At 49.8% G+C, this 16267-nt stretch overlaps 1 protein-coding gene across 3 annotated transcripts in view; it reads left to right on the top strand.

Annotated features, from left to right (window-relative positions):
• The window catches only part of PEPD (peptidase D), a 134879-nt gene that overhangs the window by 41582 nt on the left and 77030 nt on the right, over window positions 1–16267 (top strand). For all 3 annotated transcript variants that reach the window (XM_032170396.2, XM_058425180.1, XM_058425181.1), the window contains 2 exons: window positions 1856–1900; window positions 16050–16125. In XM_032170396.2, coding sequence (XP_032026287.1) covers window positions 1856–1900; window positions 16050–16125 — 121 coding nt within the window. The remainder of the gene's footprint in view (window positions 1–1855; window positions 1901–16049; window positions 16126–16267) is intronic.

Here is a 16267-nt window from a genome sequence, read left to right as displayed (position 1 = left end):
TTCGATCCAGCAATCCCATTACTGAGTATGCACCCAAAGGAATATAAATTGTTCTGTTATAACAACACGTGTGTGTATGTTCACGGCAGCACTATTCACAATAGCAAACACATGGAATCAACCTAAGTGCCCGTCAATGGTAAACTGGATAAAGAAAATGTGGTATGGTATACACCATGGAATACTATGCAACCATAAAAAAGAATGAGATCATGTCCTTTGCAAGAACATGGATGGAGCTGGAGGCTGTTATCCTCAGCAAACTAATGCAGGAACAGAAAACCAAATGTTACATGTTCTCACAAGTCGGAGCTAAATGATGAGAACACGTGGACACAGAGAGGGGAACAACACACACTAGGGCCTACTGGAAGGTGGAGGGTGGGAGGAGGAAGAGGATCAGGAAAAATAACAAAATAACTAATGGGCACTAGACTTAATACCTAGGTGGCAGAATAATCTGTACAGCAAAGCCCCATGACACAAGTTTACCTATATAAGAAACCTGCACATGTACCCCTGAACTTAAAATTAAAAAAAAAAAGAATTTATTCTGCCAATCCTTGCTTTGTAATTAGAGAATTTAATCCATTTACATCTAAAGTAATTCTTGATAAGGAAAAACTCTACCATTTTAAAATTAGTTTTCTATATGTTATAACATTTTTGTTCCTCACTTTCTCCGTTACATTTTTTTGTGTTTGATTTTTTTTATTGTAACATTTTGTTTTTTTTCTTATTTCCTTTTCTGTATGTTTTAGCTATTTTCTTAATGATTATGGGGATTACAATTGACTACTTGAAAATCTAGTTTGCATTAATGTCAACTTAATTTAAATAGCATGCAAAAGCTTGCCCCCCTATATGTCTCCTTTTCCTCTTTCTCTTTCATGCTGTTATTGCATGTGGATTGCGTCTTTATTCTTTTTGTACTTATCGGTACAGATTTACAATTATTGCTTTTTTCAGTTGTCTTTTAAGTCAGGAGAGAAAAGTAGTTACAAACAAAAAATACATTTATACTGTCTTTATATTTATCTATATGGTTACCATTGCCAGTGCGCTCTTTCTCTTCATGTGGATTCAAGTTACTCTGCAGTACCTTTTCATTTTAGTTGAAACAATTCTCTTTGGTTTTTCTTTCAGGGCAGGTCTGCTAGTGATAAATTCTCTTGGGTTTTGCTTATCCAGGATGTTTTAGTTCTCCCTCATTTTTTAATAATGGCTTTGCTGGATATAGAATTCTTGGTGGACTTTTTTTTATCTTTCAGCACTTTAAATGTCATCCCACTGCCTTCTATTCACCATAGGTTTTGATGAGAAATCAGCTATTAATCTAATTGAGGATCCCTTGTAAGTGATGAATTATTAATACTTTTCTCTTGCTGCTTTCAAGATACTTTTTTGACAGTTTGATTATGATGTGTCTAGGTGTGTATAAATCTTTGAATTTATCCTACTTGGAGTTCATGGAGCTTTATGGATATGTAGATTAATGTTTTTCATCAAATTGGTGAGGGTTTTGCTTTCTCTGCATTCTTTCCTTCTGGTACTCCTATTGTGTGTATTTTGATATACTTGACACAAGAGGCTATGCTGTCTGCCTAGTGGGGATCGGGGCTAGTGTTTTGTAGCCGTGAAGCTTGCTCTCTAACTGACTGCGTTTGGAGGACATGTCCCAGGCTGCCAGGTCTGCTGCAGGAAGGGATCAACAGGCCTTTTGTGGGTCAGGAAGTCATGAAATTAAAGTGTGGGACCTTCTCTTCATCATGTGTGCATGTCTTGAATGAGGTAGTTCTTGCTGGGACATGATAGACCATTGGATTAATGGGCTTTATTTCTTTTCGCCCTACAGGTTCGAAGTCAACAACACCGTTCTTCACCCAGAGATCGTTGAGTGGTGAGTATGGCCTGTGGTCACCTTGCCTGTTCGTTGTGCTCGGCTCATGGGGTTGGAATGCCCTGTTCTTCCTGCCCACACCATCTCAGAGAGCCCCTCAGAAAGCAGATTCCCAGAACCTTCTCCCATAGCCTTTTCTGTTTTGCTTGTTCTTTGTTGTTGGTTGACTGGCTGTACTTTTTTTGAAAGGGCATGAGTCACTTAAACATCAATTAAACTTATTTCCCTTATTTGCAATCTTATAAAAACTCCTACTATAAGTAAACCAAACTTAGATAGCTCCAGCACGAGGTAGACAGTGAAAAGGGCAGAAAGAAACATAACACATAATCCCATTGCCAGAAAGGTAAACATGTCATGCATGTGTCTTGACAAAGGTGGCATTCTGTTCTACGCATTCTTCTGTCACCGTCCTTCCCGTGGTGATACTGTTAGCCCTTACCTGCTGCACAACTGGCTTCTACTAGCTGCCTACAAAGTGAGCTGTCTTAATGCTGGGTGCCACCTCTGTGGGCCCTGGAGGTGGCCCTCCCATCCCAGTGTGCCACCAGTTTTCTTCCTAAGCCATCGCATTGCTCTTCGACAGCAGCAAGGCATTTTTTCGTTGATGGATGGCTGCACTTACTGAGAATGTAGAAGAGAGGCGAGGCCAGGCCTTTGCCACATCATCACTTGCCTAGGAGATGGGTAGCCTTCTCACATCTGACCCTAAGTCAGATTTTCTTTCCCATCTAGCTGTGAGCTCTGACTTGCCTCATCTTAGAGCTTGGGACCAAGGAGGTGTCCTGAAAGATGAATGGGCATCGGCTGTGGAAAAAGAAGGAGTAGGAGAGAGTGACCCAGGCGAAAGGACCACATGTTCACAGAAACAAGAGAAAGGGTGATGGCTTTGTGTGGCCAGTGCAGAGCCAGGGAACGGAGCCCGAGAACAGCTGGAGAGACAGGCAGTGGCTGGATGGATCTTGGTGTCCGTTTTGACTTTTTCTTGAGAGGAATGGGAAACACAGGAAACCCTTGAAGGGTTTAAGTAGGAGAATGGTAGAATTGGGTTTGCATTTAAAAAATCACTTTGGGCCGGGCGTGGTGGCTCATGCCTATAATCCCAGCACTTTGGGAGGCCGAGGTGGGTGGATCGTAGGTCAGGGATCGAGACCATCCTGGCTAACACAGTGAAACCCCGTCTCTACTAAAAATACCAAAAATTAGCAGGGCGTGGTTGCGGGCGCTTGTAGTCCCAGCTCTTAGGGAGACTGAGACAGGAGAATGGCGTGAACCCGGGAGGCGGAGGTTGCAATGAGCCGAGATCATGCCACTGCACTCCAGCCTGGGCAACAGAGCAAGACTCCATCTCAAAAAAAATAAAATAAAGAATAAGAAATCATTTTGGCTTCAGACTAGAGACCCAGCTGTAGGGCAAGTGTGGGAAGAGGTGGCAAGTTAGGAGGCTGTTGCAGGGGTCCAGCTGGCAGTGGAGGGCCGTGGCAGGACAGATCTGAGTGATGAAGCAGCAGTCAAGAGGGAAAGCTCCTGGGAGGGACCGGTTATGATGCATGAGTGAAGGGCAGAGTTGAAGGTGACTCCAGGTTTTTGTCCTGCACAGCTAGGTGGTGTGTCACTGAGATGGGGACAACTGGGAGGGCCAGATACCGGGGCAGATCTGGGACTTGGGGTGTGTTGAGTCTGAGGTAGGTGCCGGTGGGAGAGAGGGCTGAGCTGGGGGTGGAGAACTGAGGGCTGATGACGGGCGCTAATACTGACCCTCAGGGTTAGAGGCAAGTGAGTCCGACGCCCCTCACAGCCACACTCTGTGAAGACAGGGCTGGTGTTCTTCAAGTTCACAGCTACCTCTTGTTTTTATAAAGTAACAAAGCCAAGCTGGTGGCTCACGCCTGTAATCCCAGCACTTTGGGAGACCGACACGAGAGAATCACTTGAGGCCAGGAGTTTGAAACCAGCCTGAGCAACATAGAGAGATCCCATCTCTACAAAAACAAAATTTTAAAAAATTAGCCAAACACGGCATTGTACTCCTATAGTCCTAGCTTCTTGGGAGGCTGAGGCAGGAGGATCACTTGAGCCCAGGAGGTCAAGACTGCAGTGAGCCATGATTATGCTACCATACTCCAGCCTGAGTGACAGAGCAAGACCTTGTCTCAAAAAAATAAAGTAACAAATGCCTGACTTGTCCGTAAAAGGCAAATGATTCATAGGATCTGAAGAGAAACCAGAGAGCCTGTCCTATCTGTAGCCCCCATTTGGCAGAAGAATAAATCCTGGATGCCTAGAATGGCCCATGTCCACTTACACTTCCTCACATGGGACATTCCCTTGTGGTCACTTACAGCTTGGGTGCCTTGGAGACTACGGCTGGGTCCTGTGCTCCTGCCATCTCCTAAGGGATAAGTCATTAATTCGTCACTTTCAAAGAAGCATGCTTTAATTCAAGTGACATTTTCGAAGCTTTGAGGTCGAGCCCGCATTCGTAAGCATACCTCCCAACTTTATTAAAGCAAGCAGCAGAAAGTTGATGGCAGTAGAATCGTTTTAGAAATGTCACATCGTCCCTGCTGCTCAGGGGTATGTTTTAATAGCCCGGGTCCCAGTCACTTTTGGTGGGTCCACTGTAGTCATGATTATCACACTCCCTGGGTCACTGAAGGAAGGATGCTGTGTGGGGCAGTGGGCAGGTCCTTTATTAACAGGAATGGGTGGGCTTTCCATGATGTTAGATTACGACTCAGGGATGCATCTTTTGCCCTTAGGTCTCGAATGCCTTCACCACCCTCTCTCTGTGGGAGGGTCATGGGGATAACAGGAAACCATCAACTCGGGCACATGTGAATTCTAGCCCCATCTCCTCCCCGCTCAGGAAGTCACTTGACTTTTCTGAGCCTCAGCTTCTTGATCTGTAAAACGGAGATGTGGTGAAACCTAACTCATGGTTTGCTTGTGAAGATTCACCCAGCCTCAGTTTCCTCACCTGCAAAGTAGGCTCAAAGATTGAATGAGAGTATAAGTCAAGGGCTGGCATGTCTTTTTTTTTTTTTTTTTTTTTAAAGAGACAGGATCTCACTTTGTCTCTCAGGCTGGAGTACAGTGGCATGATCGTAGCTTGCTGCAGCCTTGACCTCCTGGGCTCAGGCGATCCTCCCACCTCAGCCTTCCAAGTAACTGTGACTCTAGGTACACGCCACCACACCCAGCTAATTTTTCTGTTTTTTGTAGAGATGGGGTCTCCTATGTTGCCCAGGCTGGCCTTGAACTCCTGGCCTTAAGAGATCCTCCTACCTCAGCCTCCCAAAGTGTTGGGATTATAGGCGTGAGCCACCGCACCCAGCCTGGCACATTTTTTTTTTTTTTTTTTTTTTTTTGAGGCGGAGTCTTGCTCTGTCGCCCAGGCTGGAGTACAGTGGCATGATCTTGGCTCACCGCAACCTCCGCCTCCTGGGTTCACGTGATTCTTGTGCCTCAGCTACTGCCTCCCCACTACAGGTACGCACCACCACGCCCGGCTACTTTTTGCATTTTTAGTAGAGATGGGGTTTCACCATGTTAGCCAGGCTGCAGCCTGGCACATCTTGATAACACTGACTGTCACCTGTTGAGACTCCATGTGTACAAGGTGTTGTGCTAAGCACTTAACACATGTCACTATATTGAAATATATTTTATTGGTGGTGTATTAGGTAAGTGATCTAGTTATTTCCATGCTACAGATGAAGAAACTGAGGCACAAGGAAGTTAGTGACTTGCCCAAGAAAATGCCAGTTGAGCCCAGACTGTTAATCCCAGGCTCTTGCACTGCTCCTTGCAGCTCTGAGGGGGCACCCATGGAGTGGGGCTGCCTGAGTGTCAGTCATCTTCCCAGCTCACTGCTGGTGCCACTGAACGTACGGTCCAGCACCCTTGGAATGGTCTTGTGCTGGGGCCAGGGTATAGTAGGGTGGAGGACCAGGGGGCAGATGGTTGGCTTCCTTGGCACCCATGTGCACCCCAGCTCCCACTAGCAGCTTGGCTAGGGACACAGGGTTCCTCTGGAGCCTGTCTGATTGGAAGGCAGCAAGCAGCCTCTCCTAGCACGGGCAAACTCGCTTTCTCATTTTTGTTCAGCTGTCATTCATTTCCTTCCTGTGACTGTTTTATTGTTTTCCATTCTCTCAAGGAGCGCCTTTTTGATTTCCTGTAAATTCCTCTATAATCATACTCTTCCCCACAAACATGAGATCGTAACTGGATAATTTCTTTTCTTGTGCTGGGTAGTGCAGTTTGAATGTGAAGGTCAAAAGTTGAAACTTCAAAAGAGCAGGCATCTTCCATAATTTAGGCTGTGATTCTGCTTTACTGTTTTGCAGATGATTAAATTGATCTGAAGGCAAGGTGGGAAATAAAAGGAGATGCTTTCATACCACCTGATAGCTCAGTGCCTTGGGTTTCGGTTAAGTACCTCTGGAAGCGTCAGGGGAGAGCAGGCGTGTCAGCAATTGCCGTGTGCCTTCTTGGGTTTTAAGCGAGACTGTGTTAAATTGAGTCATCCGCCGGTTTTAGAGCTGTTAATTACACAGAACGAAAAGTGTCCTGCATGCATTAATCAGGCAGTGGGTAACGTGTCTATTTCTGCTCCCCAGCCTCTCTGTGTGCACAGGAGATGGGAAGCTGTGGTTGGTTCACAGGTAGACGTGCCCCAGGATTCTACGTCCTGGGTAACATGTCCCAAATTAGAAAAGATACGTAGATGATGACCTAAATTCTCCGTGTGTCTGTGAAAAGGATTCCAGTAGCGTTGCTCATCTTTGTGTCCTCATGAATAGGCATTTAACCCTACGCCAGCAAGAAAGCCACATGGGAAGTGGGACTCCTAGGGGAGAGTGAGAACTTGAGTCACTGCGCGCCAGGAGGCAGGGGATGGATGTGGGAGCATCAGACAGAAGGAAAGGCGTGGTCAGGCCCTGGTCCAGCATGGAGGTGGACCTCTGCTCCATGTCTGCCCGTCCCGGGCTAGGTTTCAGGCACACTCAGCTCACAGCTGAGCTAAACCATCATTTTCTTCATGGCTCTGGTTTCTTGGAGAGGACTTATTGATTGATCCCCCGGAGGATATGTAATTCTAACCAGCTCTTTTCTTTCTGTCCTTCCCCTTGTGGGATTTAGCCTTTGCATCACTGGGTCATGGAGTGTGGGAGGGATAGTTGTTGGGGGTTCAGTGGTGTTGAATTCCCGCCCACCTGGCTCCAATAGAATCATTCCCTGCACATCCATCTCCAGGAGAGATGGAATTCCTGGCCCTTTAAATGAGTTTTGTTCAACACGGTGGCACTTTGATGCTTAGAGGCTGATTTTGGGAATCCTTCATCCTTGTCTCAGTACTATTTTAATCAGTGGAGTGTTTAGACCTCAGTTAATTGATATCTTAATTCAGGGTTTAATGCTCAGAAGCAGTGCTGTGACTTGTGAATATTTAAGGAAAAAAATAAGGTTGCACAAGTACATCTTTGCCTCGTTTAGTTTTTGTGATTTTAGGTCTGTAGCAGGAGAGCAGGCCTACATGGGGTAGGAGACTTTGCCTCCCAGCCTCCCTGTCTGTTTGAGCAGCCTCCAGGCATGCTGATGCCCACAGCTTGGCCATGAGCTGGGGACTCTCTTTGAGGCTGTGCAGTGCCCACATCTCCTGGCATGTTTTTTCCTGGCCAAAGAGCCTGAGCTGACTTCTGCCCGGAGTTCTGTTTTTAGAGACAGGGTCTTACGCACTTGCCCAGGCCGGAATGCAGTGTTGTAATCATGGCTCACTGCAACCTCGGACTCCCAGGCTCAAGTCATCCTCCCACTTCAGCCTCCTGAGTAGCTGAGACTACAGGTGCACACCACCATGCCTAGCTGATTTTTTTTTTTTGAGATGGAGTTTCGCTCTTGTTGCCCGGCCTGGAGTGCAATGGTGCGATCTTGGCTCACTGCAACTTCCGCTTCCCAGGTTCAAGCGACTCTTCTGCCTCAGCCTCCCGAGTAGCTGGGATTACAGGCATGTGCCACCACGCCTGGCTAATTTTGTATTTTTAGTAGAGACGGGGTTCCTCCATGTTGATCAGGCTGGTCTTGAACTTCTGACCTCAGGTGATCCGCCTGCCTCAGGCTCCCAAAGTGCTGAGATTACAGGTATGAGCCACTGCGCCTGGCCATCTGGCTGATTTTTAAATGTTTTGTAGACACAGGTTATCACTGTATTGCCCAGGCTGGCCTCGAATTCCTGCGCTCAGCCTTGGCCTGAGATCCTCTAGCCTTGGCCTCCCAAAGTGCCGGGATTACAAGTGTGAGCCACCATGCCTGGCCTGCTCAAACTTCTTAGGTGGCAACTTTATCATCCTGTCCTGAGCGATGATTCTCTGTTGCTTCCTGGAGGAGGTGGCCTTTGTCCTCTCATGGGGCTGTCAGCCTTGTAGATCATACTTCTAACAACCACCCCACACATCCCCTGGGGCAGACAAGGCTGGGACTGAGTGTGACCATGCATCTCTCACTCCAGGGGCCGGTGGACCCATGGAGGCTGGGGCACCCTTTTGTCCTCGTCTGTTCATGCTCAAGAACACTGGAAATGGGCTCATCATATTCAGGGTGGTGCATTCCTGCTGAAGACAGGGAGAAACTGCGCGGAATGCTGGAAAATCCCATTCTTTTCTGCAGTCATCTTAAAAACAGTTTCTGGTGTTTGTGCTGTGAGATAACCAGGCCAGGCTGGTATGCATCCCTCTATGCCTGGCGCCTGGGCGAGACTTCAGGCCCAGAATGCCCTATGGATAATTGGTTAAGCCAGCACACAGCAGACGTCTATTTAAGCATAGATTCAATTGGGCCAGGCCAAAGCCCAGCCAGGCCGGTTTCATCAGAGAACTGCCTTTGTATAATAATTTGCCCTGGTTCAGTTTGATTTTTTTTTTCCACTTCCCCCAAAGTAAGATTAGAAAAGCAAGTAGGTCCCTAGGCCTCGATGGCAGAGGTGATTTTTTTTTTTTTTTGAGATGGAGTCTCGCTCTGTCGCCCAGGCTGGAGTGCAGTGGCACTCCCGGGTTCACCTCCCAGGTTCACGCCTCCTGGGTTCACGCCATTCTCCTCCCTCAGCCTCCCGAGTAGCTGGGACCACAGGCGCCTGCCACCTCCCCCGGCTAATTTTTTATTTTTATTTTTTAGTAGATACGGGGTTTCACTGTGTTAGCCAGGATGGTCTTGATCTCCTGACCTCGTGATCCGCCCGCCTCGGCCTCCCAAAGTGCTGGGATTACAGGCGTGAGCCACCGCGCCCGGCCGATGGCAGAGGTGATTATCGCCTCTGCTGGGAGGAGGATGTGGTCCTTTCTCCTTTGGCAGATTACGACCTCTTCCCACTCATCACCATAGGAGGATGCCCCAGCTGCAGTGGGAGGCAGAGTGGAGAGCCTGGGAGTGTGGGCTTCTGTCGTCAACCCTGGGCTGCTCTTCCTACCTGTGGGACTGGGACGAGGCAGTGGCAGAGGGAATTTGGGCTGCTGGAGCCTGAGGCGGCTTTGCCCCTGCTGTGCCCGGTTTGGCAACATCCCATGCTGCCATGGGGTGGGGAGGGTTGGGTGGAGAGGCCTCCTTTTCTCTTTGAAATGAGGCCATCAGCTCTCCTTGTTGGAAATGAGCTGTTGTCTGGCTTCGGTGGAAGGACAGGTAGCTTTGATGACACATAGATACTGCGTGTCTGTGCCAGTGCTGGGACCCTGTCTTTCAGGACTATATGTGGCCTTTCAGAAGAGACTTAAATTAAAAGAATTCTAAGTGTTAGAGGTTTCTGAGGATTCGTCTAGACTACCCAGGGAACACAGAGAAGGGATTTAGCCTAGGGTGGGAGGGTAGAAGGGGGTCATCTCCGACCCCGAGAAAAGTGTGTTTTGGGTGGAAGCTGGAGGTGGGCAGGAACAAATTCCAGGCAGAGGAGGGAGGAGGCTGGGAGAGCACGTGGGGTGAGTGGTGGAGATGGCCTGCACCGACGTGAATTGTGCTCTGCTAGAGGTTTACCTTCATCCTGAGGCTACCTAAAGGCCACTGGAAACGAGGGGAAGCCTGATAAGGTTTGCATTTCCTAAAGATCCCCAGCTGCTATCAGGGCAGGTGGGCTGGAGGCCTGGAGGCTGGAGGGCTTGTCCAGGCCAGAGAGGCTGGGGCCAGATAGAGAGAAATGGGGGGACCTGAGGGAGGTCGTGGAGGGGGAGTGGCAGCCCTTGGCCATGGGTTGGATGTGGGAAGTAGCGGATGGATGTGATGGGAGAGGGCGTCTAGGATGACGCCCGGGTCTCTGCTGAAGCAGCAGGAAGATGGCAGAGCCGCATTGAGATGGGGGCACGGTGGGGGTTCTTGCATGCTGAGCTCCAGGGCACCCAGGACCCACAGGTGGGTGCAGAGGGAAAGCAGGGAGAGGCAGAGGGAACCACACCTTCTGCGAGGAGAGGAGGGGAGAGCTGGCAGCATGATGGGGGTGAAGAGAGAAGCAGAGAGGGGAGAGGAGAGGGGAGGAGATGGGTAGAAAGTTCAAAATAGAACGCAAAAGCTGCTTTCCCTCCTCCCCGAAGGCAAGGACTGTTAGGGCCTGGCAGGCAGCGTAGGGGAGGCTTGGCTGGAAGAGGAGAAGGAGGCGAGTGAGGGGAGGATTCTTCACTTGTAGAGGAAGCTGTTTCAGTGGCCATGGAGCTTCTAGCAGGAGCTAGTGGAGGTTGGAGCTGGGATCCCCAGGTGGGCGTGTGAGCTTGGGAAGAGGATGCACCTTCCCTTGAAAGGGAGGGAGGAGAGGACGGATGGGGAGTCCTGGGAGTTTGGAGGAGGAGAGGTGAGAGTGGACCCATCTGCTGGCTGCTGTGCGCTCCAAGAAGTAGGAGTGGAATTCATTCATCTGCGGCGGCTCCCGTGGGGGGCAGAAGTGTGGGGTAGAAATCTTCGGAAGGTGCGGGAAGTTGAGAATAGCCCTCCTGCGGATTTCCCTGCAGCTCATGGCAGAGCTGGGGCCTCGCCGAGGTCACTGGGGCTTGCTTGACCATCACCAGTGCATGACTTCCCCTGGCAGTGCTCAGTGCTCCTGGAGCAGGCACAGGCCGAGCCCATGGGGATGGGTGGGCACAGGGCCGAGGAGTCTACAGCACTGGCAACAGTGGTGGCCCTAGAGAAGGGCCAGGGATCTAAGCCGAATGGAGGCAGAGGGCAGCTCCAGGAGAAAGTAAGAGGTTGGAGGGCAGGAGGTCCTGGCCCTCACCCATGCCGTCACCCAGTGATCATCGCTGCATTTGAGAGAAGAGAGACTTGCTCCCTGACAGCGGGTTCCCCAGGCTGGCGTCATAGAGGGTGGCAGTGGGAATGACACCCGAGGGACCGCGAGTTGGTTCGGACCTTGGGAGCCTGAGCTGCTGGTCCCTGTCCTGCCCGTGGCTCTGAACTGTCACCCTCGGGACAGGAGCAAGCGCCTGGTCCCAGATAATGGGACTGCACCCGCCATACGGCGGCATCAGAGGCACCTTCGTGATGATTAACAGCATGCTGTCAGGCTTTAGCGCTGCCTCCGCCAGAGAGAAAGGGCGTTCATTCGAGAAAGTCTCCCTGGGCTTGTGGGTTTGTTTTTTCCACATTCCCCAGAAGGTTCTGTGGTCTCAGGAAGGTGTCGCTGCACTGCAGGGTGCCCGCCTCATTTCCCAGTGACAAATGGCTGGCTGTCCCAGCTGTGTGGCATCACAGAAACCATGTGAGTCAGCAGCTGGCTGGCTTGGGCTGCTCCCGTGAAGTTCCCAAGGGCTTGCTGCCTCTGATGGGAGTTGGGAAGCCACCGAGCCCCTCGCCTTCCCGCCATCCTTGCCTGCCTCGGGGCGTCTATCTGGGCTGCGTTGATGGAGGCCAGCTCAGGTGGGCTCCTGGCCAGGCCGAGGAGGAGGAAGAGGAGATGCAGGAGAGGTGCCCTTCGACAGAAGAGCGAGTGCTGGTCTGCATCCTCAGACAACCCGGCTTTGCTCCCAACAGAGGTTTGGGTGCTGGTCTGCGTCCTCAGACACCCTGGCTTTGCTCCTAGCAGAGGCACAGGTGCTGGTCTGCGTCCTCAGACACTCCAGCTTTGCTGATCTTGAGGGTGTTTGCGTTGATACCTTTGTGAGAGTCATGGGTGGGCCTTTGGGAGCTTTCGTGTAGGTAGGTCATCTTTAGTAAAGGGAAAGGAGCTGGCCAGAGGGTGCACCAGGAACTCTGCCTTATGCAGAGGGACTCAGCTGGGTTGCCCACCTCCATTCTCCAGGTCTCAGTATTACAGACCTCCCTCACCGGGTGGCCAGCCCCAAACCAAAAGGGCTCATGCCTCTCCATCATTCCCTCACATAGCGCCCCGGCTCCTGCTCTTAGCAGCCCTCCTTCCACTCCATCATTGTGTGTTTACTCGCACTGTATCCATCGCTCCATGGTCTCTGCGCTCCATTAGGGGAGGACGCGGCCCTTTCACTCCACTCTATCACTGGTGCCTGGTACATCCAGCTGACACTTACTTATTAGTGATGTGAAATGAATGAATGGACATTTACCATTATGGACAGCACCTCGTTAAGGTTTTTAAAGTGCTATCAAAGCAATATGTACCCTTGGTTTAAAAAGCCACTAGTACAAAATCAGTATGGGAAAGCTAGGTTATCATGAAACCAGCAACTCCTGCCAGCTCATCTCTCTCCACACCAGCCCTCCCCAAAGCGAATTCTTTGGGCCATTTCTGTCACCCCCCACCCATCTTTGCATCGTATGTTTATTGCTCTTCTTCCACGGGTTCCATTTGCCTTCTTGTCATGCATTTGAGCCTCCTTTAGTTCTTGCTCCGTGAACTTTCCACCCCATCTTGCCTTTGCCCTGGGTGAGCTGAGGCTGCACAGATGGGGCCCTGCTCTCTCTACACGTCTTTTCTGCAACCCGTCTTCACCTCCCGACTTCTGTTGCTGTTTCCTTGTTAGGGTTTGTAATATTTCCATTGCATTTATGTGAGCAGTAAATCTTACCTGTTTGGGGGAGACATTAACTCTAAAAGATTTTTTAAAAAGCCATAAAACTGTGTTTCTATGATCACTATGACTGTGGTCTATGCAGAACTAAGGAACGTATCAGGGCAGGAGTGCCTTCTCTGTGGGTCGGATGTCACAAGCCCAGGGGCCTCCCTCAAGAGGAGGCTCCTAGCATCAAGAGCATATAGGCTGTTTTTCTTTTTCTGTCTTTCTTTCTTTTCTTTTTTTTTTTTTTTTTGAGACGGAGTCTCGCTCTGTCACCCAGGCTGGAGTGCAGTGGCACGATCTCGGCTCACTGCAAGCTCCGCCTCCTGGGTTCATGCCATTCTCCTGCCTCAGCCTGTCCAAGTAGCTGGGACTACAGGCGCCCGCCACCATGCCCAGCTAATTTTTTGTATTTTTAGTAGGGATGGGGTCTCACCGTGTTAGCCAGGATGGTCTTGATCTCCTGACCTCGTGATCCGCCCGCCTCGGCCTCCCACAGTGCTGGGATTACAGGCGTGAGCCACCACGCCCGGCCTAGACTGTTTTTCTTATATAACCATCAGTTGTACAAAATTACTCCATATTTTAGTTTATTCTCTGTTTAAAGAATGGTTTTTTTAATTAGAAAAAATATTTTTTTTTCCATTAGAACAAAAGCAACATATATACATGCATTGCTGAAAGTTAGAAAGTTCACATAAACAGGAATTCCTCCAGTTGTCCATAAGACATCCTGGACGTGGCCAATATAGTTCTGTCTCTTACCTGGGTATTGTGATGGTTTTCCCCCCAGTTACTGAAAGGCTGGGCCGGTTGTACCACAGCATCCCAATTCTGGATTTGTATGGTTGTTCACTTGTGGTGGCAGTTAGCTTGTTCCTCTATCTCCATATTTCTTGCAAACTGGAAGTTAGATCTAAAGCCATAGAAGTTTAAAACATTTGCCGGAATACATCCCAGGTGATGTGTATTTCTTATTGCACTACATTCAGACACAAATTATACTTAGTTGACCCACAATCAATGATGCTAAGACTGATCACTGGGTTACATTTTCCCCCTTGACCTGGAGAGTAATCTGCCTGTTGTTATTTTGGTACCATGTGAATAAATGCAGCCTTCATACAAATATCTGTTTTGTTTTGTTGTTCCTAGAGTTTTAATTTGCCTTTCTTATTTCTTATTGAGAGAAGAAACGTATCTTCTTCACCATATCGCTAAGAGCTTTAAGCTTCCTGTTGATTTTATCTGCAGAAAGAAATCCATGCCATTCTTTTTGTGGATGTTTTTCTCAGAGCCACATACTTGGAGTTCTCATTTCTACTGATTGCTTTCTAGGCTTGCTGTCCATCGTCTAATTATACTTTTGGATTGACTCCAGTTTTTTAAAATATCCCATTATATCACCTCCTTCTCTTTATTGGCTTGTGCTTTCTCCCTCTCCCCACCCTTCTACCCTTCTCTCTCTGCTGGAGTACATCCTTAAGTACTTCCCCCATTTCTGAGTTTTTAAATGTCTAAAAAGGACTAGTTTCCTTCTGTATTTGATTAGTAGTTTGTCTGGGTGTAGGGTTCTATTATTTTTGCATAGAGTGCAACAAAAAGGGGGTGAGTGTAACAGAGTGGGTCACGCACCCTTTGACATCGTCTCAGTTAAGTCTCAGTATCGCTATCTGTAAAATGGGAAGGTAGTACCTGTTCTAGGTTGGGTTCCATGGGAAGCTGAGTCTCTGAGCCAAGTGGGCAGAAAGCGTATTGAGGAGTGCTCTTGGGATCAGCGTGTGTGTCAGAGTGAGGGAGCAGGCTTGGGCTGCGATGCTGTCACAAGGGCATCTCGGCTGCTCCCATGGGGAGCTTTGGTGCTGGAGTGGCCCCCAGAGATGTCCCCAGTTGAAGCAAGGGAACTGAGTCTTGGCTCCCTCCATCGAATCAAGGAGACTAGTAGAGGGGTGTGGCCTCAGGGGATGAGTTGGCAGTGCACCCAGCGTCCACTGCAACTTACAAGACCCAGCATGGGGCGGGTCCCCAGTAAATGGCAATTTAAAATGAAGGGAGGCTGCGTTTGCCTGCTGAGATTTCTCTAGCTTCGTGGGCCTGTCATGAATACCGGGGAGTAATGTTTTGATGAGAATCACAGTGTTCATATCTCCCTTTTTCAGATGGGGAAACCGAGGCACAGAGTAGGGATCTCGGCCACACTGCTGGGAAGGGGTGGAGCTGAACTAGAGCCCAAGGCCTTTCTCCCAGGCCGGTGCTCTGAATGCCTCAGCACGGCTGCCCTTTCAGTGCCCATGGACCCAGGTTTTTTTAAATGGGTGGAGGTAGAAAACGAATACTTATTTGGCTCCTCTCTATGGGTCTTACTCGTGGGTGAGATTGATTGCAACCACCAGAAACCTAACCACATTTGGGCAAATTAACACAAGTTTGTTGGGAGGACCTGGGAGCCCCAGGAGTCCAGTTGCAAGAGGCACAGCCCAGCCGGGAAGGGACAGCAGTGTCCCCCGATTGCGACTCCCCTGCCCACGTAGACCACCCTCTCATCTGTGGCTGCCTCCCTCTTCTCCGCTGCTCCTGGTCTCCTGCCTGTGTCTGCAGTCCAGCTGTTTCCACATTTGTACCGGCACACACGAAGCTGGAATGGCTTCAGTCACCTCACTCAACCCTGTCACCCACCCGTGGGCAGGTGGGTGGGGGTGGGGAGGAAACGCGGCCTCTTCAGCCAATAGGACAGAGCCCTGGGAGGCGGCAGGCTTAGGATTATGGCCCAACAGCCATGCCATGTAGATTTCATCCCCCTTCCATGCATGGGGAAACTGAGGCTGAGGGAGGCAGCCTGTGACAGGCTGTAGCAACCGGGCTTCTTCCCCCTGCACAGTGGCTTCCAGATCTTATCCCTGGAAACAGCCTGCCAGCTGGGTGGTATTAGGGAAGGTGGGCAGCAGCTCTGCTCCCCGCGAGAGGTTTTCTTCTAGACTGTCCCATGGAGCTTGTCACTCCTGGGCCTTGGTGGCCCCACTCTGGCCTTGCACAACACCCCTTCCGGGCTGTGCAGGGTGTGGCGGGCCCTGAGGACTCCCTGGAGGGGTCCAGCCAGTGCCTCCTGAAAGTCACTGACTAGCTGCTTTGTTCTTCTGTCTCTGAAGCCGAGTGTTTAAGACGGACATGGAGCTGGAGGTTCTGCGCTACACCAATAAAATCTCCAGCGAGGCCCATCGTGAGGTAAGTCAGGTACCGGCTCCGGTTGAGTGGGAAAAGCAGTGTTGCTGTGTGGTGAGAGAACTGGGTGAGGGTGAAGGGTTTCCAGGTGGGCTCTAATCCCCGAGGGCCACACGAAAGGTAGGAAGTTTTACACGGTGATGGT

Source organism: Hylobates moloch, unplaced genomic scaffold (genome assembly GCF_009828535.3).
Source record: "Hylobates moloch isolate HMO894 unplaced genomic scaffold, HMol_V3 SCAFFOLD_12, whole genome shotgun sequence".
Classification (NCBI taxonomy): Eukaryota; Metazoa; Chordata; class Mammalia; order Primates; family Hylobatidae; genus Hylobates; species Hylobates moloch.
The sequence above is the reverse complement of the archived record's forward strand: the minus strand, read 5'-3'. Positions and strand labels throughout refer to the sequence as shown.